Genomic DNA, 25,052 nt, shown 5'->3' with positions numbered 1-25,052 from the left:
ACAAAATGTCCAAGTCACTCACATCGTTTGCCAAATAGCTTCAAGCTTGTATTACTCTAAATATTTACCATCCTATGGAGAAAATGTTTGCTGTCCAAACTTTTATGGGTCACATTCTTGGAACTACAGAATCCCACAAAAGTACTCAGAACTCAGGTTTGAAAGTTTCACACTTTGTCACATTAAAACACAAACTTCAATCTATTCTATTGGGATTTTATGTGACAGACAAATACAAAGCGTACATAATGATGAAGTGGAAGGAAAATCATTCAATTATTTAAAGAGTTTATACAGATCAAAATATTAAAAGTGTAGCATGCATTTTCATTCAGCCACCCTGCGTCAGCAAACTAACTGCTGTCAGATTAGTTATATAAACTATTTTTTTATATTTTAGGTGACTTCTAAAGGCTTGCACATGATTTAATTTCAGATTATCAGAGTGAAGATAGTTATCTTTCACTGCACTGTTTTGTGATACTTTAGGATATTAAATAAAATCAAATAGTACATATTTTTATAAGTTTGATCTGATTTATACAGTTTGTCTCACTGGGATCCAAGATCTCATTGAGAAGACACGTTTTGAAAAAATAAAACAGACTTACAAAACATCAATGATGCATGTAATTAAGAATTTTGACTCAATCAAATGAGCAAGTTTCATAAGAAGATTTCCATTTTAGTCTTCCTCTTAAAATAAATTTGAATTGTCCAAAAGGAATCAAAGTGGATTCAGGTCCTGCTGTTCCACATTGACAGAGCAGAGTAAGAAAACGCTTTAGGAACGTTTGTGGTTCAAAGGTGACCAAACACAAATACTTTAACAAGCTGAATCAGTCCAACTCTAAGTTGCACTGAAGTCTTTATGTTTCCATGTATGCAAGAGTTGCTCAAACTGACGATTAAGAGGGTACAGTCTTATCCACCTCTCCAGTGTTGACAATATTACTAATCCCCTCCACCTGCTCAAACACCCGCCCTCCCCCCTCGAAAGCCCTCCGTCCCTCCACCTCCTCCATGTGCCCATGCTGGGAGTCCCCGGGGCCACGCTGTGCCGCTGCCTCCGTCTGCACGCCAGTTATCGTCTCTGGCCGGGCTCCGCTCCCCCCATCCCCTTCCCGAGTCACGCACATTAATCGCCGCAAAAACAAATAGTTCTCAAATGTTTGGAAAATCCCCGCTGTTTGCATCAGGGCCTAACAAAATAATTTTTACAAGCTATCTAGCTGTGATTAGGACAGAGAGAATTGAATTTATGTGGCATTGATAATATTAATATTAGCCTAATTAATTATGTTGTTTGAACTTGCGCAGCACTGTGTGTACCTTCTACACAACACTAACCAGCCGGCGCTGGAGCTGAGCTCTGAGCCGTCTCTATCTCCGCCGCTCTCCCCCAGTTCATGACTACTGCACACAATTCATCAGCTCGTACAGATCTAATCCCCCTCGGCTCTGCTCACTTCCTGAAGTCGAAGAAAGAACTTTACTCTGGTGGCAAGAATTCCTATGAATACTTGATGACTTCTACAGAAAGGAGGAGTGTTTCATCTCACTTTGAAAGTGACATTCACACAGAGAGAGGAAGAGAGAGACCAAGGCAAACTTTCTATTCACAGCTCAACATATGAAAAATATCCAGAGTTGAATAATAAAATGCATCTTTATTGAATCAGTAATCACGGTAAACAGCAGTACAATGGGAGCAGCAGATAGTTCCAGACAGCAGGAGCGCGATCCTTCTTTTTCTTGTGCAGAGGGCAGCTAATGCGGACCTCCAGTAAGCCCTGTGTGTGTGTGTGTGTGTGTGTGTGTGTGTGTGCGTGTGTGTGTGTGTGTGTGTGAAGAAGTCCCTTTTAAGTTCAGTTTGTTTCCCTAATCACTGGAGATCAACATTTCAGCCTCTGACCCAGAAACGCCGCAGATCAGATGAACAATGTCTTGGACTTTGCGCACCGCTGAATGAGCAAGTGTTGATCTGTGCAATTACGGAGCGGCACACTCAGTGACCCATCGCACCGGTCTGAACTGTGAGGGACCACCCAGACCCTCTGGAGAGGGATTCTCAGGCCTGTCTGCTTCCATCATGGCATCCAACAAGTCACAACGTCCTCATGTGGCTCCTCTGTGGTCGCTACGCACCGACATCAGCAAAGTCTGCCTTGCTCATCATTTCAGAGTGCAAAGCACCGCTGACTCGGCCGAAATCTGTTAATATGTCGACCATTTCAGCCAAAAGAATAAACTTTGTGAAAGGGTTGGAGAATTGTCGCGATGTTGTAGGGGTAAAAAATAATTTCTGATCAAATTTATGATGTAGTGTTTATAATAAATTCAAAGGATGTATTTGAAAACACAAGTGAATTCTGTTAATATTCGAGGGTTAGCAGTACAGCTGCAACACCCTAAAGTCTATGTGACAAAGGAATCGTTCCGCTTTAAATTTTTTTACAGGTATTTACGTTTCTGAGGCCTCGACTGTTAGCAACGAGGTGAATTTTTCATTTTACTGCAATAAATACTGCATAGCAATATGATTTTTACCTCAACACCACCCATCCCCACTTTGTTATATGTCAAGTTACAACTACATTACTTTTGATAAACTTGGATGCTTTAAAAAAAAAAAAAAAAGAATCACAAAACAATCCATACACTTGTTTTAGTTTAAACTGAAATGCAGATTTTAGAGACACATACCTGAGTTACATATATATTGAGTACTAAGAACTGAAATAAGTGTTTCTGATTAATGCTTTATTTGCTACTGAAATGTAAGGAACAGATGCAAACTGTGTGGTCAGAGTTTGGGGTTATCTTTGCAGTGTTTTATTTTTTACCTCAGATGCTGGGACAGAAGAAGCAGCAGCAGATTATGAAGGCAATCGCTCCTGCTTCTAGACTTTCCTTTTAGAGCGTAGCTGCTTCTCCAGTTTCATAGAACTTTCTGCTCACCAAATATTTCAGCAAAATAAGTAAATTTCCACCATATAAAGTGAAAACTGCAGAGCGGATGTCTGACTTGACAGGAAGTCTCCCTTTAAAGCTGCTTCAGTGCCAAATCCTGTGCACAAGTTCAACCAAAGAACTTAAATATTTGGCACAAGCAAAGTGGGGTTTTTTTTTATGCAAGCACAGACATAAGTAATTCACTTATCACATAAATTTGTCAATGATTAGTATTTAAAAACAAAATAGATTCAAGATCAACAAATACTTATATTTCATCCTTTTACATAAGAAAAGAAAAACAAAAGGGTAAAATTCCCACATTCAAGGAGCGTTGGCTTCCCAATCGGTGTGGTCTGTTTGAAGGAGACAGACCGATTGGCAATTAGTATCTTCAGGAGGCATCATTATTATTTTTTTCCCTGGACGGAGTACAGTAGGTCTTTAAAGAGTCATTAGCTGAAATGACGGCCCAGTCTTGCTGAGCGGTAGTCCACTCTGAGCTGGACGAAGGCGTGCAGGAGGTTCCGATCCAGATTGGTGAGCTGCTCACCTGAACAGACTTGCTTCAGGTTGTCGGGCGCGACGACCAGCAGGTTGCAGAGGGAGTGGAGCGTGTCAAAGAGCTGCAGCACGAGAGGGACCTGAGGACGGACAGGCAGAAATGGTTCAGAAACTACATCTTCGATAGAAGATTAGCTTACAGCTAACGAAAAGACAAAATTCTGTTTCTCAGAAAAATCATACAAGAACAATAAAGTTAAGACTGCTGACTGACGTCTGTCCGATATGAGCAACAACTACAACTCAGCTAAAGAAGCTGGATGTTCAGAGAGCTTGATGTGAACATATTTATAGAAAGTTGAGTGGAAAAAAAAAAAAAAAGTGTGGTTAAAAAAAAAATGTATTGTGCACTACCACACTTGTGAGAATTGTCAACCGAAGGCTGGTTAAAAGTCTGGGGGAGATTCACAAGCCACGGACTCCATGAGGCACCACACACAGATGCACCGAGGACATGGGTGTGTCTTTAACGCCTTAGCAGAGCCACAGGCTGATCGCCTCCACACCACGCTGCACTGCAGCAATTTACCCCAAAAGGGACCCCAGACCAGGTGGGTTGTAAAGTGCATTAAAATACCTTGAGTAGGCTAATACTTCTGTATTAAAAGGAATTTTTAATGGTTTTATGCAGCAGTCCCATTTTCTGACAAACAGGGTTTTTTTCCCTTTTCATTAGTTGTAAGTCATAATCATCAAAAATCATTCTAACGATGTATAAAAATAAATTTTAAATAAGCTTACTAAAATCAAGAAACTTTTTAATAATATTTTAATTTCCATAAAGTGATCTACATGCCATTTATCAGTAGAAATGTGTAATTTTTAAACATCATTTGCTCTGTAACCATTAACCACAACAACTGTTTTGGTGAATTTATAAATATAAACAAATAGCAGTTAAGGCCTGAAAGGGCAGAACCAAGTTTGGCCTGTGACCGGAGCATTTTGGACCTCTGTCCCTTCACTCACTCTGAAGTCCTTGGCGCATCGTCTGTATTCAGCCACGTCGCAGATGGCCAGCATGCCTCCCATGGAGCTGTAGCTGAACTGCTGTAAATGCTCGTGAATGAGTCTGTGAAAACGGACGCCCAGTTCCTGCAGCACCGTGTCCACGTTTTTCCCGTCCATGGACTTCCGAACGTGTTCCACCTGTTTGCTGACGTAGCCGCAGACCTTGGAGCAGGCCTGTCCGAGAAACAGAGTAAAAACAGGAGAATCTACCGATCCGTAGCTTAGGAACAACAAGGTGTGTAAAACTAGCAGCACATGCATGAGAGTTCAGCCTCTCTTACAGTAGTATACTGGATCATGACGTTGTTCTCGTCCTCTGGCCTGAAGTCGGTTTTCTTCTGCTCTGTCAGGATATGTTTCATCTGTCCCACCATGCAGTTTAATGTTCTGTGTGTAAAAACAAAATGGACCAGAAAATTTATTTTTACTGGCCAAAAAGTAGTTATATTTGGGACAAACAGGAGAAAAAAAAATTTAAAACACACAAACCTGTCAATTCCAGTGTCCAGTTTCACTTCCATTTGTTCTATCACCTCCTTTTTCTTATGCAAACACTCGGCCAACTTTGGAGAGGAACTGCAGACGGATTACAGAATTTTTGGGTGAATTGACAGAAACTATAATTTGTAAGATGATCTTTTGGTTGCAACTGACCTTATTAGAGGCATGAGCTGGTCATTAAACTGTTTGTCAAACAAATGAAAGATGGAGTTTGCTTGCTGAACCACATCTAGGAAGTAGAGGTTGGCATTTTTTGCATCAAACGAGGGAATCGCTGAAAGGAAATCATAAGAAAAGGCAGTAAAACATATGATGTCATTCAAAAAGGAACATTTTTACAAAATGGAGCGTTTTTTAAAGTTCCCGATGCAGCATGATGTCTGTCATTTCCCAATCTGTTAACAGTATAATAATTTTAAAAAGAGCTGTGTTTGACAGCTTTTTGCTCGGTATCTCAGATGACTGCCAAGAATAAAACACAGCCTCTTTCGTTTGTCTGGAGCTGCCTCAGCGTAAACATATCGCAGTTAGTAAGCAAGATCACATTACGTGAAAATCACCAGCTCAGACTAAAATTATCCAGCTACCTCATCTTTTTTTTTTTACCATCCACAACTTTCCTTTATATATTATAATTTATATTCCCCTTGAAGAAGTACTTTTACTTGAGAAATAAGATAAATCTTTTTTTTTTACATTAGTGTGGTGCGATAATCACTTAAAGAAATTACTGAAATGTTATAGAAAAAGTTTTTACTTTGCTTTTAATATGAATTTTTTTTCATTTCTCATATGAATAGACATTTTATTAGACAGTCTTGATCAAGTGTGTGTTTCTGTACTTCTATATTAAACAGATTATGGCTTTATGTAGTGGAATGAGCTTATTTAGATTGATTCTTTTTTTACAAGATTTTTATTGAATGTAGCTGGCAATGAATCTGACAAGATAGCTTTAATGGAAATCATGAAGTATTTTTTTTTCCAGGACACAGACAGACTACTCAATATCTGGGATTTAGGTTTGCAATAAACTCAAAACAGAAATAAATACATATTGTATACTTAAGTATTTGTTGAATTTCTGCAATTTCCATATGAACTTTTATCCAAACATACAGGTGTTGTATGCATATTTTTGAGCCTCATTTATATCCTATGTAGACAAGATAAACTCTGCAATAAATAAAAAAATATTAGCTCCCCAATTTTAGATTTTTAAAACCCTTGGAGGTGTTTGTCCTGAATTAATGTGATATTTACTCCAGTGATAAGTGTATGTAATAGTAAACAAACATTAAACAAACATTGTGTTTCTAATGAGGATGGACGGGAGTACCTGCCAGGCCGATCTCCAAGGCATAATCAATGTGCTCCACACACAGATGTTCAACCAGCAGGAGGAAGATTGAGAAGGCATTCTTGGGCAGATCCGACGGATCTGAAAGCTGTGCAGCATTCAAAGAAAAACAATGACTTCATTTAATTAGAAAACATGAAGGCATCAGTTAAATGGAGGAAGTAGAGAAGATTCACCTTGTGGCATCTCTCAAAGGCATGACGCGTCTCCTGTAACAGGTTGACGACCAGTTCTGGGGACAGGAAGGTCTCCCCATGGGTGTCGATGCTTGGACCCAGTGGAAGATTGGTGCGCTGTCTGATACGCTCCTTCAGTTCTTGGATACTGCACAAACACAGCAACGTCTCTCATTTCTTGCAAAACACAGAGCAAAAAAAAAAGAAAAAAAATGCTTATAGAAATGCTTCACACTGCAGGTGAAAATCTGACCTGCCCGAGCCGATCGAGCGCTTCTGGTGGTTCTTGGAGTCGTAGTATCGCTGCAGAATCATAGCGCCTCGAGTGCGAAGGTATTCCCTTTCCATGTTGATGTAACTTTCCAAGTAAGAGGAAAATATGTTCTTTATGAGCTTGGACAGGAATGTGTGCTTATCTGAGCCCAGGTTGAACTCTGTCAGTTTTGTGGCCAACGCTGTCGTCCTGGAAACATTGAGACGTAAAATAAGTACAATTGCACATGAATGAAATTCATGAAACAGCAAGTGAGCAACTTGTTACCTGGTGTAAAGGTCGTAGAGGTTCTTTAGGTACTGCTCTACATCTGAATGCCGAGTCCCATCCAGTTTTTCCCTAACATGAGCCTGTGGGGACATAGGAAGTTAAAAACAAACCTAAACATAAACAAGTGAATGAATGAGTCACTGAAAAAGCACCTGCAGCTTGTTCTCGAAGATGTTTTGGATGAGTTTGGCCATGACCGTCTCCGGACTGCTGAAGACTTCTCCCACCTGCTTGTTGACCTTCTGGCAGAGAGCTGCTGTGTCTTCAAACACATCATTCCTCATGTAGGCACCCTAAGAAGGACAGAGAGTAAAAAAATAAGTAGAAAGATAAAGAGCTTGTAATGTTTTTATCTAATGAGGAAACATGTTAAAAGAGAATCAAACTCTTACTTCCTGACACTGCTTTATGTAGACATCCACACAGTGTGCATAACCCTTCAAAGGAAAGACACAGATGTTACCCTTCCAGAAACTTTAAAGTGCACAGATGAAACCTTTAAACATAGTACTAAAATACCTATTAGCAATGTTTTTCCACTACATAAATTAAACACCAACAATGTCTTTCTAGGTCACCTTGAAATGTAGGAGAACTGCTGCAACCTCCCGCATGCGACCAATTTCCCCTCTGCGCTGGGCTGCAGTGAACTCCTGGATCAACTGTCGCTCCAGGTCGTGGTACTTACCTAGGCACAAATAAAAACAAACATAAAAGCAATATTCAATGCGGCCACCATTTGCTATTCTCAAAAGACGGAAGTGGAGTAGAAACTTACTTGCTATTTTTGCCTTAACATCTGCAAACCTGTCACACAAAGGAAAAATGATCATGATATTTGAAAACATCTGCAATAGCAATAATTGCAGAAACCTGGTTTCAGTCAGGGGCCTCCAACCTGTCGGTCTGGAGCCGCAAGTGGCCCTTAGGATTTTCCACAATGGCTCTTATTAACTTTGGAAATGATAAAGAATCAACTACTCTTTTCGAATATGATATAATAACAGTTTTTCCATTTTTTTAATGGAATAACTACATTAAATGTTCAAAATAGAACAACACAATAATGCTTTTGGATCAATCCCCCCCATTCAGAATTATGTGCTTTTATCACAACATTTTTCACACCAACAATTCATAGGAAAAAAAAAATCCATCCTCTTTTTTGCAGGGGTTTGATGTTTTATTTTTTCTTTGTTTTATTTGAAAACAAAGAAAATAGTGGTTCTTTAAAAATGTTTCCACTGTAGATGTTTATCAAAAAGTGTTGTTTTGTTTAGCTGGACTGAGGACAAAAAGGCTGTTTGGACTGTAAAAGTTGCAGATTCCTGGTTTAGATCAAAACGTCTTAATGTGTTGCAACGCAGCAGTCAGCATTCAGACCTGAATCTGACTGAAAATTTGTGGCAATACTTCAAAACTTGATTTTCTGAAGCCAATCTGACTGAACTTGAGCTACTTCGCAAAAAAAAAAAAAAAAAAGAATAAGCAAAAGTGATTCAGTCTCTAGATGTGTAACTGAGCTTGGAGCTGTAAGTATTGACTCAGGGAAAGATGAAACACTCTGTTATAAGGAATGTCTTTTCATCCACTTTGTGCTGGTCTGTCACATAAAAGTCCAATACTTTTATGCTTATGATGTGACCAAACATGAAAAAGTTCAAGAGGGTGAATACTTCTGCATGGCGGTGTGAGTAATACACCACCTTCATGTTGCTTGACAGCGCTCTGTTCTAAAGCTGCCTCCGGGACGCCTGACTCACCTGTCGAATGGCAGCTCCTGGGCAATGAGATGCAGCTTCTGAATGATATCAGCAGCCTCCTTAATCTGAGGGTTACAGAGAGAGATGGAGCAGGTGTGAGTGTTGGTGAGCGAGAGAGGGGAGATGTCAGGTGAGGTGGAGAAAGAGAGATAGCACAACAGAACCACGTGAGGTGGACATCCAGACAGAAAGTGGGCAGGCCGCTGGCGGCGTCTCCACTTGAGGGATCATCATCTTAGAGCAGCCTTCCTCCACCTTCCTGTGTTAAACAGGAAGCTGATAACAGACAGGCTGCGCTCACCTGGGCATTGGCAGCAGCAGCAGTCCTGACTTAGCAGCACATCCAGCTCTTTACTGGCACATCTTTTCTGAATGGACTGTAATCCCACAGGAGGCTAAATCGCTTTCAATAATCTGTCCGGCCAGGGATATCTGTGTAAAAAAGGAGGCCCTATCGAGAACACTCCCCCCCACACCCCACCGCCCGCACACATCGGCTGTAAAAGCCCCAGACCTACGAAAGGCCCACCGTCCGCAACTCCTCTGTTCCCGCAGATGCCTGCCTCAGCTAACATCATTACTCTGCTCCCGTGAGGAGGATCCAGCCTTTCTGCTCGGCGAAGGTTTTCTAAGTATCTGTCCCCCAGCTAAGATTAGCTAAATCCCATGTAAGTAATGTAGCCGTCTCCCTGCAGTCAGGGTTTAGCAGCACTTGTCTCCACGCTGGCGGCCCAGCCCTCCCTTTCAGAAGGATTAGCAAAGCCATCCCCCTTCAGCTATTCACTTGCAGCTTTCCCATTTCCCCCTCATATGGAGGTATGCTCAGGAAAAGGAATCTGGACAGATATTTTTGCATGCCTTTCTGGTGTACCAGCACCATCTCAAGCTTCAGTCTATAGGATTGACCCCCACACTTCAAATCAAGTTCCTGTTAAATCTGAAGCATTCAAAGTTGACTATCATGACAAAACTACAAAATCAAACTTTTACACTGCAAAACACAAAATCTTACCAAGTATTTTTGGTTCAGTTTCCAATGCAAATATCTTAGTACACTTGAAATAAGACAAAACCAACTTACAAGTAACTTTCAACAAGAAATCGAAGCTTGTTGAAAGCCAAAAATTAATTAATATTGATACAAAAAATGTCCTCGTTCCACTGGGAGATTATTTCACTTATAACTTTTTTATCAATATTAAGAAGTCATTGACTTAAGCTAAGCTCCTATATCTTGCTCAAAAGTTACTTGTAAGTTAGTTTTGTCTTCTTTCAAGTCTACTAAGATATTTGCACTAGAAACTAGACCAAAAATACTTAGTAATGTTTTGTGTTTTTGTGGCATCAGAGTTACTTCTTTCACACTAACTCGCCTTTGCAACATGCATGGCTTTTACTGCTCCTACATCTACCGTCTGGCTTCATAACACAAAGCTGGAGACCAATCAAATTCTCCCTCTAAGACAAACTACAGTAAATGCAATTAGTTTTGACATCCGCATCCTGACATCCATGCTCATCAATCAACCAGCTATTGTCAGACAGTTCCATTAATCCAAATTAGCCGAGGGATCCAACCAAGGGGATAAACCTGACAAATTAGCAAGGGTGGGTTACCTCATAATCCTGTTCATACTCACCGCAGGAGCCTTCAACAGTGGTCTCACACACACACAAACACACACCCACACACACCCAATGCCGTCCTCACCTTGTCTGGGTTATGGAAGACGTCACTGCGTAGGTCTCCATCTAAGAACTCGTTGAAGTACGTCATGAGCCGCTGGGCCTCCACGGCCCTTTGGCGGGGCGTATTCACCCCTTCAAGCTGGTCGCCAAGGTGACACACCTTAGTGGCCACATAGCTGATGTGCTCATCGAGCTCTTGGAAATGCTGAAAGGCCACCTGGATGAAAATAAAAGCAAAAAAAGGTGATATAAACAGGAAATATAATGTGTCACACAATAAGTTTTAAACGACCCAGCCTAAATCTCATAATTTCCAAATGCTAATCTAAGTTTTGTGTTCAAAACTTGGGTGTTTGTTTTCAAGTAAGCAACCTACTTGGTTGCTTCTTTGCAGGTCTTGCACTTTGTGGGCAAATTCCTTCGCTTCCCGATGACACTGATGCTCGAGCTTCTCCACCTTCCGCTGGATCTTCTCATCCAGTTGCTTCAGCTCCTCGATGTGACACTTAAATTCATCCAAGAGCCTGTCGCAGGGGACAAGCAGACTGAAGTTTCCACTCGTGAAATGCAGCACAGACAAAACATGAAACAATACGCCTCAGGTGAAGGAACCACTGATTGACACAAGCTTATATCTGTCCCACTGACCTCACAGATACAGTAAATAGTTACAGAATAATGTTGATCGTCTAATTCCTCCCTTGGCTTAAAAAGCTCAGAAAACTAGTAGCTTCGTCAGCTGCATTTTAAGTGCCATTAGGACTACAGAGCAAATGTTCTAAGTCAGCACCACATTTCAAGGAGTAGGAAATATCCCAAAATGATGAGTGTATAATCTTCTGACTAATTCCTTCAGCACTGGCTGCAGCTTAAAGTCATCTTCCATCCTCTCCCAACAGACACTCGCTTCCCCGGCTGGTGACTCACAGTATGGTGGCCTCCTCAGATACGTCGCCGCTGACTCCTCGCTAAGAGCTTCCGAGGAGGTGCTGGCAACAATTTGTGGTTGAAGTAGATAAAGTGGGAATGGATCTGGAGCAAAGTTAAACTGGTGTGGCATTTTTGCTTACAAGATGCAACTCTGTCCCAAAGTGTAAACATCACAGAAGTGGGGAGAAAAGCATGCAAAGGATTTGTAAATGTATTTATTTCTTTATTTTTTTTTCAAGCTATCAAAACGTCTAAATCAGCGCACAGGAACCAGATGTGCTGTAGTAAGGATTAACACTCTTAGACAAAGACACAACTAATAGTTGCAACAGATAAAAAAAAAGTACCTAAAATGTTTCTTTAATTAATTAAAAAAAAAAGTTAATTAAATTAAATTCAAAATTGGCTAAAATATTTAAGAAAATGAAATACCACAGTATTTTAAAACATTTCAATCTTATTCTACCTGTTTTTATTTGGATCTGTTAATTTATTTCTAAGGAAAATTGCATTTACTTAAAAATAAATTAATTATTTTGGTCGTGCAAAGCACCTTGAGCAATGTCCCAGTTTAGAAACTTCACTGACTGATCCACCCACATGCATCACATGAACAACTGCAACACTTTGCAAATGGGAGCATTTTAATTAGGACAACATGATTCAACAATTTTATTACCATGATCATGAAGTTAAATAATTTGCAAGACAACAGGAGGAAACTTTTGAACCAATTTCACATGAAATTATTTAAAGTGACTTGTTTTAAAGCATCAAGTTTTGTTTTAATGTGAGAAAAATAAGGAAAAAACACTGAGCAAATCTAATGGACATCATCCATGTTTTTCAATTTACACAAACATTAATTGACGGTGTATATTTCTATGCATTTTCTCAAGTTTAAGAAAAAGAATCAGATAAAAATTTGATTTTAAAAACTCAATTTCCACTTACATTGAAGCCCCCAATTACCTTGTAAAGGTCAAAATGTTCATTATATTTCACAGAAACAAAGTTATCTCAAAACAAACAGTAATATAAAACATTTTCCATTTGAACAGAAAGAAATTCAGCTGGGACTGATTTCAAAGTAAGCATTGTAGTTAAAAGGTGAAATTAAGATTTTTTTTCTTCCAATATTTGATGGAATATTGACTCAGACATTAAGCGTGTACAATCCAATCAAATAAGTTAATAAAAAAAAACAATCTTGCAGAATTTGTTTTAGTCTCAACAATGACTATAGAAAGCACGGATTTGTCAAATTTTAAATTTGGAATTAATACACAAAGAAAAACTGGACATCTGTTTTAGACAAAAAAAAAAAACATCTAGTGCAAAATGCACATTTACAAACGTCTGCTGGTCAACAACAATGTTTTCATGTAAAATGATAATAATAATAAAAAGATAAAGTCTACTAAAATAAGATGATATATAGGGGCATTACTCAGAACACGTGACTGGCAAGCATCTATTTGGTACCTTTTGGGGTCAAATGCCTCAGCTCCTCCTTTAGAGCCTCCTCCTGGAGTCCTCCATGCCAACCTCTCAATGTACTCATCTGCGTCAAAAGGCTCCTACATGGGGCCAAAAAGCATAGATGAATGAAGACCAGATAATAGTACGAGTAAACCATAAGATTCACAAATAGCAGAGACAAAAATATCTCATAAAACATTAAAAACCAGCAGTGATTCTCCTGCACGCAGTCAAAAACAATGACAGGAAGGTGTAAAGTGCTGCTGTTTTTCATTGTATTTTGCTGAATAAAACAAGAGTGTATTGGCTATCGAAGTTGTTGCAAACCTTTCTTTATACACTGTACAAATAAATAAAGTCAGCACCGTTAAGCAGACGTTATAACAGTTGACCATTAGTTAGCCTGCTAGCTAGAATAGCTTACTGCAGTTGTTTTTACCTCGAACAGCTGAGCGGTGGTCGCCATATTCAAAATTCTCCTGACAGACCCGGAAAATTAAGTTTTAAGACAACAAATCAACCAACAGTCAGCTATCACGCCGACGTATACTCGGGTTTATTTTTTCTCTCTCCCAGTTTTACCCCTTTGTTGACAGCTAGCCTGTTAGAAATGCAGCTTCCTGTATGGGAGGAAAGGGTGGGGACAAGTAGGTGCTGTCCGCGGCTGAGCCAACTCAATATGCGGGCTCTTTGAGGTGACGCCAGATTGGCAATAGATTCCCATCTGACGAGAGGAAATAAATATCTTTGCAAAAATATTCACACTCATTTGAATTTTTTATATTTTGTCACTTTATGAACCAGGGGGATTTTTGAAAATGTATTCAAGTAATATTGGGAAAATGTGACATATAATATATTAGGACCCTAAATATATTATTTGCAGTACCACCATTAGTTTACCATATTTGCATGGAAAGACATTTTGTCAAATATTATTTTCTAAACAAGAGTTCAGCAAGTCTGCGGCTGTTCTTTAGTTTCTCAATCTTTAGCACATTCTAACAGTTCAGAGATTGCCCTAAATTTATTTCCATCCTTCTTCCAGTTAACCCTGACCTGAATAGGGAAGCTGCTATTCCTGCTGAGGACAAACACCTGTATATCATGATGATAAGGCCAAAAAGTAACATTATGATCTCACCTGACCAGAGGACCTTCTGCTATGTTTGCTGCACTTTCTACATGGTTTATGGAAAACTTTATCAAGGCTTTCTCTTTGCTTTCTTTTTATATTAGTATTTGGTGAACAGAGGACAAGATGTTCTTCATATTAGATTTAGGCAAATTTATTGTATTGAAACTCAGCAAAGTGTACGCTAAATCTTTCAGACAGTAAAAGGTTTGGTGGTGAACTGAGCCCAAAACCACAGATCTTAAAAAACAGTCAGCATTCCCATCCCTAGCACAGTCACTTCCTATTGCGCATGCGCGTGTGTCAGCTGATTGGTCGTGGTCGTCACATGAGATAACAACAGGAAGTTAACTGCTGCATCAAAATAAATGTGTATGCTGAGGTTAAGAAGTAATTAAACGTGCTCGAAGGGATGCAAATATTAATCTGTGGAGATTAGAGAAGTTCTTGTCGTCGAACAGATGAGTTTGCGAGCTTTATGGATTATTTTTTATGAAAAAGGAGAAAATGCAACAGTACGGTTTTCAAGGTTTGAAACTTCCTTCTGTTTTTCTCTCGCTGTATAGACTCATTACAAAGATAAGATCATTTTAGTTTTATATGAGTTTGTTTATTATAACCGTCCTGTTAGTTATTTAATGTAGCTAAATTTCATGTGTCTCTCTAACAGGAGGTTTTCCACTGTGGAACACCGCGCTAAAATCATGGCAGGTTCCACATACGTAGCCGTCCCAGAGGACAGAATCTTCCTGCAGCTCCTGCTCACTGAGCTGGGCCTTTCCAGCCCTGAGAAGCCCTACGTAGCTGACAGAGATGATTGCCTTTACCGTCCACGTTCACCAGCTGTGGAGCTGCGTTTGAGTGGAACGGCAACACTGTGGCCTGTGCTGGCCATCTCTCAGGGTCCACTCCTCCTGGCTTGCCTCCCATTAGTGGATATCCCCTCCGAGCCGCGACCACCTCTGGCCAACCTGCTGTCAGTGTCTCAGGGTCTCACATTTCTAGCTGGCCTCCAGACCTTTGTCCTAGGGTCAGGGGGGAAGCTTGACAGGGAGGGGCTGGACTCTCGTGTGGCAATGCTGCCACCTCTCCTCTTGCAGGTGTGTCCTCTTGGCACACCTCTTGATACTATACCACTGGCAGGAACACCTACTGCACCCACGGCACCCACTTCTTCGGTCACCCAGAAGCAGCCAGCCTGGAAGAGTGGTCTATATCGGGGTCGAGCCTCTGTGAATGTGGCTGTGGTTGAAACGGTGCGCTCCATGCAGTACGGGAACCAGAGCAGACAGGATACGTGGGATGTTTATGGGACAGTGACCTGCAAGGTAAGGGCGCCATGTAAAGAAAGTAGTTGGTGTCCTGAAAAAGTATCCATACCCAGTGAACATTCACACATGTACTTATATTGCATCCACAAATTTTAATGTATTTTACTGGGATTTAATTTTTAGTGCATCTGCAGAGTATTTCATATTTTTTTCCTGTCCTTTTTGTATGTTTAAGCATTTGCAGTTGGCTTCCTGTCACACAACCTTTTGCATATCACCCTAAAGGTTTGAATTGTGCTTTTATCTGACCACATCACTTTCCTCTACATGTTTGCAGGTTCCCCACAAGGGTTGTGGCTAACTGTGAACCTATTTTTAGCTTTCTTTTATCATTAGTTTCAGTCTTGTATCTTTGTCATAAAGTCTATATACGTGGTGTGGGCAGTCAGTGATTGTTGTGATGAGAGATTCGCCCACCTGAGCTAGGGATCTGTGCAGCTCCTCCTCCAGACGATGAGGACGTTGTGCCTGCTTTTCTGATATATATACTCTGAAAATGTTGCGTAACGTTTTAATTTCAAGTTTCAGATTAAAAGGGAAAACACATTCTTGACATACTTTTCAGAAAATGAAAACTGTCCATTCAGTTCCTCCTTCTTCACAATTGCGCTCCGCTCTGTGTTAGTTTGTCTCATTGAATCCTAATAAAATACACTGAAGTTTGTGGTTTTGACATGACAAAATGTGAAAACGTTCAGTATCATTCTGCTCTTCTGTCAACAGTGTGAAGTAGAAGGGGTGCTGCCGAACGTCACTGTGACCCTCACACTGCCACCCAACGGTTCTCCACTGCAGGACATCCTGGTCCATCCCTGCGTCACCTCTCTGGACTCTAATATACTGACCGCCAGCAGTGTTGATGATGCAGACGGCTCGGCTTTCTCTGGGCCGTACAAGTTTCCCTTCTCTCCTCCTCTGGAGCCATTTCGACTTTGCAGCTACACTTCACAGGTATACATTTCAGATGAAGACGTTATGAAGCAAGGAGAGAATGGATAACTGATGAACTTTCCTTCCAGGTCCCTGTTCCCCCCATCCTTGGCTCATATCAGCTGAAGGAAGAGGAGAATAACCTTCGTGTGAGTGTGTCCCTCAAGCTCCACGAGTCTGTGAAGAACAGCTTTGAGTACTGCGAAGCACACCTGCCGTTCTTCAACAGGTAAATAGCAGAATGAAAAATTCTCTTGCACTATCTTTGAAAATAGCTTCTGATCCATTTGAAAAAGCATCTGTGGTAAGAGATTATAGTGAAAAGGTGCTTTATTTATTTCATGTTTATTACTGTAAGTTAGTGATTTACTATTTATTAAAGAGACTTGTAATTGATCTGTTGAGGTCAGGCAACAGGAACTTATAGAATTGTGCTTTCACTCCTACTCAGTAAAGTTTGTCTAGAACTCTAAAACCAACTTTGCCTGGCCTGCTTGGTGATATATACTGCATAAAATTTATCTGGGAAATTAAATAAGTTGCAGCAAAAACGGAGACCATTAATTTTATCAAGCTGGATTTAAGAAATACTATAATGTTTAATTCAAAGATTTGGTGATGAGGGATGTTTTTAAAAAAAATCTTTTATTTAAAGATGTTGGGAAGATGAGCCTGCTCTATAGATCTGGCGAGGAAAGAAAGAGAGACATTCCCAAGGCGATCAGAGGAAATGCAAGGAGCAGACAGAGAAGAGCAGATTTTGTTTCACTTAAAGATTCTGGGGAAAAAAAAGTCCTAATTATTTTTATGTTGTGTTTTCCATAAAAAATAACATAAGCATTTATACACCGTTTCTTTGGGTGTCTGAAACCCATACAATGTTAAAAACTCATATTAAAAAAAACTTTCAGGTGCAGCTTTTTATACTTTAGTAAGAAAGATTTAGAGCTGTTTTCTGTTAATGTGTTGGTTTTAATTTCTTTTTTCAAAGCTGCGAGACTAAATTGTAGAATTTATACATAAAATGTAAAAGACTACTATTGACCATCTAAAAAAAGATAATACATCAGTGCCCAATAGGTGTGAAATAATGGTGTGGTTCTAACATTCTGAAATGTTTGCATGTTGTCCAGAAATCAGATGGGTGTGGCGGATGTGAAAGTGAGCTCTGGCCAGTTAGACGTGTCTAAGGAGAAGAATCTGTTGATCTGGGCTCTAGGTACATATTGTTTTTTTTTTTATTTTTTTTTCATTAAAAGTATTTTTTTTTTTTTTGTAGAATTCTAAAAATATAAAAATAAAACTTCTTCTCTTTTTTGCTAAACTAAAGGTCAAAAGTTTCCAAGATCTCGTGAGGTTACATTGGATGGCAAAATAACTTTTTCTGGATCCTCACATGGACCTTCTGACCCTCTCTGCACTGGACTTACTGCCTACATTAAGGTAAAGTGTTACGGCCTTCTAATAAGAACTTGTGTATTTATTTAAGAAAGAAAGACGCAAAACTATTTCAGTCTATCTAAAAAGTCATTTTCTTTAAGTATTTAAAGTATTTAGTTCCCTTTATTAGCTTTACATTCTGTATTTTTGTTTGATTTAAGCTTGACTTGCAGGGATTGATGAACACTAATATATATTTATGAAAACCATGAATGTCTTGGATTTTTCCATTCCTCTTAAAAATGTTAATACAATTGTTTTTGTCTGTTCATTAATTTCCATTCTTATTTCAACTTTTATAGATTGCAAATCCAACAATTGTAATGAAAACCTAAGTATATTCAGTGCCACGCAAAAGTATTCAGACCCTTTGGGTTTTCTTCCCTAGGGAAAAGTTGCATGTAGGTAGACAACTTTAAATCTGCGTCCATCAACGCGGTGCTGTTTGCCATTCTTCTGTTTCTTCTGACAGTTGTACTTAAAGGTGCCGGACACGACTCTGTCCGGATGTTGTGTTGACCAGCATTTAGTGCAAGTTTATTCATCTGCCAAACCAAGGATTTTCACATGTAAGCTGAGAGCTCTGATCTCAAAACATTTCCTGCTTTTATCCTCATGTGAAACTGAAAGTGGTGTCATTGTGTGGTCCTCAGCCCGAGAACTTCAGTCCAAAGAGTACTACATCTGGAATTCAACTGGTTCGGCCCCCGTGTCTACTGGGCAGATGGTGATCTAGCGTAGATCCATCATGGGCGGATGCACAGTGCACTGTTGAGACTGTAAACCAAGTCCAGCTGAAATGGACTCGTATGACCATAAACATAATGATTTATTGGATTTATTCTGTATAGCGCCAATAACAAGTTTACAAATACTCATTAGAGGCATGAATTTCATATGAAGCTCTTTTTTTAGGAAAGATTTTTGATACAACAAACAACTAAAATAACGTGAAATACTGAGTTTGAATTTAAAATGGATTTTCTGTCATTTTCACAAGTTTAATTATATACACACACACTCGAATATATACACACAACTCATCTAATAGTAGGGTCAAAGTCCCTGCAACCACATACTTTTTATAGCCATCAGAAGTTTGGCCACTAAGGTAGCCATGTTTTGGAACCAAAGTAAGGCTATTAAAGTACTTTTGTAGGATGGCTAAAGTAAGAATTTGATTTGCATTCAACTTCCTAAGGAACATTTATCTTACTACTAGATGTGTGGGTCTATCTATTCTTTTGAGCCTGTGTGGATTGGAGAAAATCCACAATCAATTCAAACTCGTGCATCTAATTCCTATTTTTTAAATTTAAGTTGCCCAGGTACCTCTTGAAAATGAGATCTGGGTCTCAATGGGGTTTACCTGGTTAAATAAAGGAAAAAAAAAGTTATTTGTTGGTTTTTAATCCCCAAACCTAAAACAGAATGCATAATTCAAATTAGCATGATATTTGGAACAATAACTGCAATTTCTGCCAGCATAATAGTTTTGAAAGCTTGTTTCCTTAAAAAAATAAAATAAAATAGAAAAAGTACAGCTACCCTTGTGGAGGTGGAGCTCTCCTTGTTCTTCCACCCTTGACTTTCCATCAGATTTGCACACAAGGGCCACCCCTTGCTCTGACAGTCCCACTTGAGTAACTCTCCATCAGCCGTATAATTAGCAGCTGGGGCCTTGTCATCAGCTGCTGCAGGTCTGGAGAAGAGGGCGGCTGCGCTGTGGAGGCCCAAGCTGCCCTGGCCAGTGTCTGGGCTTCAAAAGGCTTCTCTTAGGACCTGGCAGGAATCCTTACCCATACCAATCACTACACCCCCTTACCCCCCACCTCCTTTTGACCCCTCATCCTTGGCCTGTCAACTAGAGGCTCGTTCAAACACACAACCTCTCCAAGCGGACTGATTGAGCGCTGACCCTTTGGCCCTCTGAGACTTAAAAGCAGCCGGTCTCTTTCAGTGAGCAGGACCTGCCTAATTGGTGAAAAAGTCACAAGGATGGTAATGGTTGAGCTGGCCCTTGAGGTTGGAGAGGTGCTATGTAAGACACAATTTCAAGCATGTGTTTGAGAAACCTTGCGATTGATTTTAGCAAGTTAAAAAAAAAATTGTAGCCACTTTACTCCCTGCCATGTTTTGGGGTATATGCAGCTTACTCTGATATTTCTTCTGAAAATGTTATATGTCGGTGCATTAAGTGGAATGAAAAAGCAGGCGAAGAAGGGGTTAAATTCTCCACATTTCCACGGCAGCCAGACTCCTCTGAGTGGCCTCATTGTCTACTGTTGGCCTCTTGTGCCCCTCGCTGGTCCAAACGCTTCATTCTCACGTGGATTTCTACTCAGAAGGCTGACCATGACCAATCTTCTGTCAATTGGAACCAATTGCTCACACGGCATCCTTCACCTTCTTTTTATGTAGCAATACGGAGTGGCAGACACCGAGACCTCATGTCTCTTCCCCCTCCATGACAATTTGGCTTTAAGGTCCAGTGTGTGTGGTTAGCGAACCGGAAAAGGAGAAGGTCTTTTTTTTTTTTTTTCCTTTTTGTGAAGGGTTGGGCCACTTTAAATCTCCGCAGTGTCGCAATATGTGGCCCGTCTGGCTCCTTGAGTCTACATGTGGTGGCTTCTTGCTGGCAGACTTTGCTTTATTGATTCAAGAGCTTGCTGAGTAGTTCTCTTTAATGTGTTGCTCCATCCTCAGTGCCTATGGTCCACCAGGACCTGTGAGTCGTTAATTGCGCCATCTTTTATAATCATCCATTTATTTTGTTTCAGTTTCTTAGAAGGTGTCGAAACATTTGCAGAGTCAAAATCCATTAGGTCAACATAGAACTGTGAAAGCAAAGTTGAACTGTGCTGGTTAAAATGATTAAGACTTCATACAATATGCATCACATTTTGCTCAAATGTTTTCTATGTCAAAATATTTGCTACACTTAAATTGTTAAACACTTGTTTTTTCTGTATCTCTGCCATACCAAATGAAAGTGTTGTGACAAAACTTTGTTTTATTTCAATCAATCAACAAGCATTCCTTACGTTTTTCACATTGTCACATTGTAACTACGAGCTTTGGTGTATTTTATTGGGTTTTTATGTTATAAGTATTGCACATTTGTTAAGTGGAAGAAAAACACTTTTTGATATCTTTCAATTTCATATTTTTGCATATAAAAACCAGCAAATAGTCTTAATCTATCTGAATATTAAGGTTATGAACGTTAGCCCTAAGCAGAGTTGCATTATTAATCTTTGTGGCATTTTCTTCCCACTTCAACCTATGTAAAGTAATTTTAATTATATAGCACATTTTCAGCAACAAGGCAGTTCAAAGTACACATGCAATATCTTATATCGGTCTATCACATAAAGTCCCATTTAAATATATGCACCATGACAAAATATGGAAAGAGGGATGAGCACTTGCCACTGTTTGGGCCTTTTCAACCCAATAATGACGCCTTGTGGCAGAGAACAATAAAAGCTCATGTTAGATTGCTTTGATGTCTTTGATACATTTTAGTACACATGTTTATCTTTGAGGGATTTCTTCTCAACCGAAGCCAGATTATCTGCTGATTTAGGGAGTCCTGCTGTGATGTGAGCTTGTTGTGCCTGAAGATCAGAGTTTTGATGCTACAGCGGCATCAGGTGTTTGGTGGGAGTCCATTTCGTTTGAGCCTAACGAGAACCAGCCTCGGGGAGAGCACTTCAAGAATGACATTTTCTATTTTAAAGTTTGATTATTTAAGAGGCTCCTGGTTGGTTTCAAGATATACAAATTATTTGCATGGACTTCAGAGGTCCTCTAACAGATTTCCAATAATGGAAAAGGACTTAAATTGGACTGTCTGAACTAATTATGTATTTTTCTTTAGAAGTGGGATATTATTGCTAATTGTAAAGCATAATAAGCTTCAGCTGCAACTTTAATACATCATTTTGCCCTTTAGAGGGCAGTATAATCTTATTTTTCAAAGCAACGCTCGGGACTGTTTTCAGAAATTTAAGTGTTGTGATCATATTAAAAGTTTCCATCTAGTCCACTTTTATCAAAAGTTTTAGGTTAAGGTAATTAAGGCCAAAAATGATCCTATTAATTCCTAAAGACCTACACAATCTGCCTTTATTACTTCCATCATGTCATTTGCATAAATGCTATTTATAGACACTTGGTAATGACACAGCCTTGTTGAAGACTGATCACACCATCCCTTGTGAAGGCAGCACCATAAATTGTTGAACTCGTGATGAATGCCAAAACTTGTAACAGTTTTTTTAGAAGGCCTCAGAAAACGCACAAACTTCTCAAAACATAACTTCTCGAGTTCTGGATAAAACTGGAAAAAATGGAAAGTTATTTGTATTTCAAGGCTTTGTTATTCCATTCAACTTTCTGTATCATCCAGCCATCTTTTTGCCATCCATCTATCATAACGCACAAGCTAATAAATACAGCCTTCCTTATCTCCACTCTTGAGGATACAACAAATCACCTGCAAGAAAATAAGTGGTGCTCCTTCATTGGATGATTTACAAACATCAGCCAGTAGTATGTCAATTAGCTTTGCGTCAAGGTATTTCATATTCCCAAGCTGCATTGTCTTTAGAATATTATATAATATAATGTTATATTAATTCCCAAGTAGGTGGGTTTTCTCCTAGTAACTGAGTTGCGCGCCACAGAAAAATCAACGAATATTGAACGGCGGGGGGTCCACTCTAAGCCTTTTTTTATGCTTTTTCTTCAACGCAAAGTATTCCTGAACCAGTACTTTTATAATGTCTGGCTTCCTAAACGCCACATCACAACACAAGGGAGAATAATTCTACCAGCACTTTAATCAGATCCTCTGGGAAAGAGGGAGAAGTCATAGTCTCTGCTAACAGCTATCTCTTTCCACTCAGCTGTTTCCATATCTTGTTTTAAGCACTACAGCAAACTTTTGTTTTTATTTAAAAATGTATGATCTGAATTATTAATGTACCAGATGCACTTCATCTATTCTGTACTTTGTCAAGATGCTTCACCTGAATTACTTTGCTGTCTTGGCTATAAAAACCAACCAATGGCTGCCGTCACTGGACTTTATTGAACTTCTTGTTTAATTAGTTTGACATTACGAAGTCAAAACAACAATAACAGAAATTTATCAGAACAAACAGATGTTTAACTTGTGCTGAATCTTTTTAAAATTTGTTTTAAAGGGATGTTTGTTACCCCAAACACAATCAGCAACCATTTTTGATTAATCCATTCCACCTTTCAGTAGTTTCAAAACCAACCAGAGGATTATTGAACCTCATTATTGTAGTCATAAATAACATACTTTGGGCTTTCTATGACATCTAATAAATAATAAATAGGGAGGTTTGTCCCACAAATTGTGGGACAAACATTTAATGTGATTAAATGTCTAGCCAGAATAATTTCAGAATTATAACTGAATTACATGGGTGCATGTTTATATTTGAACCCATATATTTAAAATGAATTCAGACTTGTGCACCAAATGCTTGATTTAAAATTTATTGAAGATGTTTTATTATTGACTTACCCTGGGAAAATAACTTATTTAATTAAATAAAAAAATATGACAGTCATACCCATGATTAGAGTGTCTAGATGGCATTGCATTTTCTCCTCCCCGTCAGTTGCATGTGGATTTACACTGCACAGCCTGCCCATTAGTGTTGTGAATAGAGAGGTTATGAATAGCAAGCTACACAACTTTTAGTTCTTACATCTTCCTTTCTAGTGTTTCCCCTTAAGAGTCGCTGTCTGCTGTCAAAATAATACACTAAACAGTTTTGTTCTGGTTAATAAGTAGGTCTGTACTCTTCTCCTGTTTGGAGAGTTGCCTCTGTCATTTAAAAGTGCTGGGTTTCTATGGGAACTCTCCCTGTTGGTTACTCTGAAACTCATAAGTTAATGCTTCGGAGAACCTGTTATATCCCTGCACCTCCTTTTGCAATATGAAAGCCCGCAGGGGAGCAGGTTCATTAGGAATTTGTTAAATCTTTGTGAACTAAGGCTCCTGTTGTGTTCATAAAAGTACACAGACTCAGTTGTGGTCGTGTGTCGAAATCTTCAGGCGGAGCTATTCTGCTGTCTCTGTGTTTGGTGCATTTTAGGATTATTGCTTTCAATATTGTTTCTTCTTATGTAACACAATACTTTATTATTTTCCATGGCAATGCCTTAGCTGTAGGGATGGTAATCTATCATCTTGCTGGTTCAATCACTTTTACTGAAGTGTTTTTTCAACGTGTGTCAAATGTAGTCAGAAAATTCTCCATATAAATGGTGCCTTGCAAAAGTATTTGCACCTCTTAATCCTTTTCTCATTTTGTCACATTGGACTCACAAACTTCAGTGTATTTTAGAGACTTTATGTGCCAGACCAATACAAAGTAGTGATAAACTGTGAAGTGTGCTGTTCACAGTCAGCAGTCTTCTGCAATTATAACTTCTTGTTTGTCTTTGTAAAACAGTTCAACCTCAGTCAGACTAGATGACGAAAGTATTTCTATGGACTCTCAGTTAAATTAACGTCTAAACGTTGACCTGGACAAAGTAACACACAAAAATGCTTTTATTAAACCATTCTGTTGTAGCTCTGGCTTTGTGTTGTAGTTCAGCAGGAAGTTGAACCTTCACCTCAGTTTCAGCTCTTTTCCAGTGTGTTTCACAGTTGTATTTATCTTCACCCATCTTCCCATAAACTCTGACAAATTTCCCTTTCCATGCTGAAAAAAATAACTTCATCATAACTTTACCGTATCTGTGTATATTGGTGTGAGCTGATGGCTAAGCCCTTCATAAACAGCTTCACATATTATTATTTTTGGAATAATAATTCCAAAATAATAATAATAATAATAATAATTAATTATTATTATTTAATTATTATTAAATAATAATAATTATTAATAATTATTATTATTATCTGCTCAACCAGTGTGACACTTCTAACTTAGCTACATGTGGATGTAGTTTGCAAAACCAAAAAAGACAGCCACACCAATCAAAAAGGTGCTTGTCATCTAAATATAAGTTCAGAAGTGTCGCATGGCCTATTTACCAGTTTCCTACTTTCTGCTTACTTTATCAATTCAATTTTAGTTAATGGAGCTGGAGCTTCACTTTATTGTCACTAAATAAAACACATCTTATAAAAAGTGGCATTTATGGAGTAAATATATGAACATTATAGATTATTACCCTTTTCTACC

At 39.1% G+C, this 25,052-nt stretch overlaps 2 protein-coding genes across 2 annotated transcripts; one reads left to right on the top strand and one right to left on the bottom strand.

Moving 5' to 3' along the window:
* Positions 1 to 1,650: 1,650 nt before the first annotated feature.
* exoc5 (exocyst complex component 5) lies at positions 1,651 to 13,641 on the bottom strand. The gene is made up of 18 exons (XM_008400199.3): positions 13,415 to 13,641; positions 12,979 to 13,073; positions 10,940 to 11,087; positions 10,586 to 10,780; positions 8,875 to 8,939; positions 7,890 to 7,918; positions 7,690 to 7,799; positions 7,504 to 7,548; positions 7,264 to 7,404; positions 7,109 to 7,191; positions 6,821 to 7,030; positions 6,568 to 6,715; positions 6,371 to 6,479; positions 5,185 to 5,305; positions 5,020 to 5,106; positions 4,812 to 4,917; positions 4,489 to 4,704; positions 1,651 to 3,599 (listed from the first exon to the last, which is right to left on the bottom strand). Exons 1-18 carry the CDS (start codon positions 13,439 to 13,441, stop codon positions 3,411 to 3,413), a joined length of 2,124 nt encoding a protein of 707 aa, XP_008398421.1. The 5' UTR covers positions 13,442 to 13,641; the 3' UTR covers positions 1,651 to 3,410.
* A 769-nt stretch (positions 13,642 to 14,410) lies between these two features.
* Positions 14,411 to 22,903, top strand: ap5m1 (adaptor related protein complex 5 subunit mu 1). The gene is made up of 8 exons (XM_008400200.3): positions 14,411 to 14,639; positions 14,781 to 15,438; positions 16,165 to 16,392; positions 16,461 to 16,600; positions 17,505 to 17,590; positions 17,702 to 17,814; positions 18,284 to 18,380; positions 18,465 to 22,903. The coding sequence occupies exons 1-8, from the start codon at positions 14,572 to 14,574 to the stop codon at positions 18,545 to 18,547; spliced, it is 1,473 nt and encodes a 490-aa protein (XP_008398422.1). The 5' UTR covers positions 14,411 to 14,571; the 3' UTR covers positions 18,548 to 22,903.
* The last annotated feature ends 2,149 nt before the right edge of the window (positions 22,904 to 25,052 follow it).

This window comes from Poecilia reticulata, chromosome 22 (assembly GCF_904066995.2).
Source record: "Poecilia reticulata chromosome 22, P_reticulata-male-v2, whole genome shotgun sequence".
Taxonomy (NCBI): domain Eukaryota; kingdom Metazoa; phylum Chordata; class Actinopteri; order Cyprinodontiformes; family Poeciliidae; genus Poecilia; species Poecilia reticulata.
Note: the sequence above shows the minus strand (reverse complement) of the source record. Positions and strands in the feature narration are given on the sequence as shown.

What these genes read in the sequence shown, in the direction of transcription:
- exoc5 (XM_008400199.3), bottom strand. Translation starts at nt 13,441, where the DNA reads ATGGCGACCACCGCTCAGCTGTTCGAG. An exon ending in CCACCGCTCAGCTGTTCGAG is followed by an intron (nt 13,074 to 13,414) that starts GTAAAAACAACT and finishes GGCCCCATGTAG; the next exon opens with GAGCCTTTTGACGCAGATGA. An exon ending in CCTTTGAGAGATGCCACAAG is followed by an intron (nt 6,480 to 6,567) that starts GTGAATCTTCTC and finishes AATGCTGCACAG; the next exon opens with CTTTCAGATCCGTCGGATCT.
- ap5m1 (XM_008400200.3), top strand. Translation starts at nt 14,572, where the DNA reads ATGAGTTTGCGAGCTTTATGGATTATTTTTTATGAAAAAGGAGAAAAT. An exon ending in ATGGGACAGTGACCTGCAAG is followed by an intron (nt 15,439 to 16,164) that starts GTAAGGGCGCCA and finishes TTCTGTCAACAG; the next exon opens with TGTGAAGTAGAAGGGGTGCT. An exon ending in CAAACCAAGGATTTTCACAT is followed by an intron (nt 18,381 to 18,464) that starts GTAAGCTGAGAG and finishes TGTGGTCCTCAG; the next exon opens with CCCGAGAACTTCAGTCCAAA.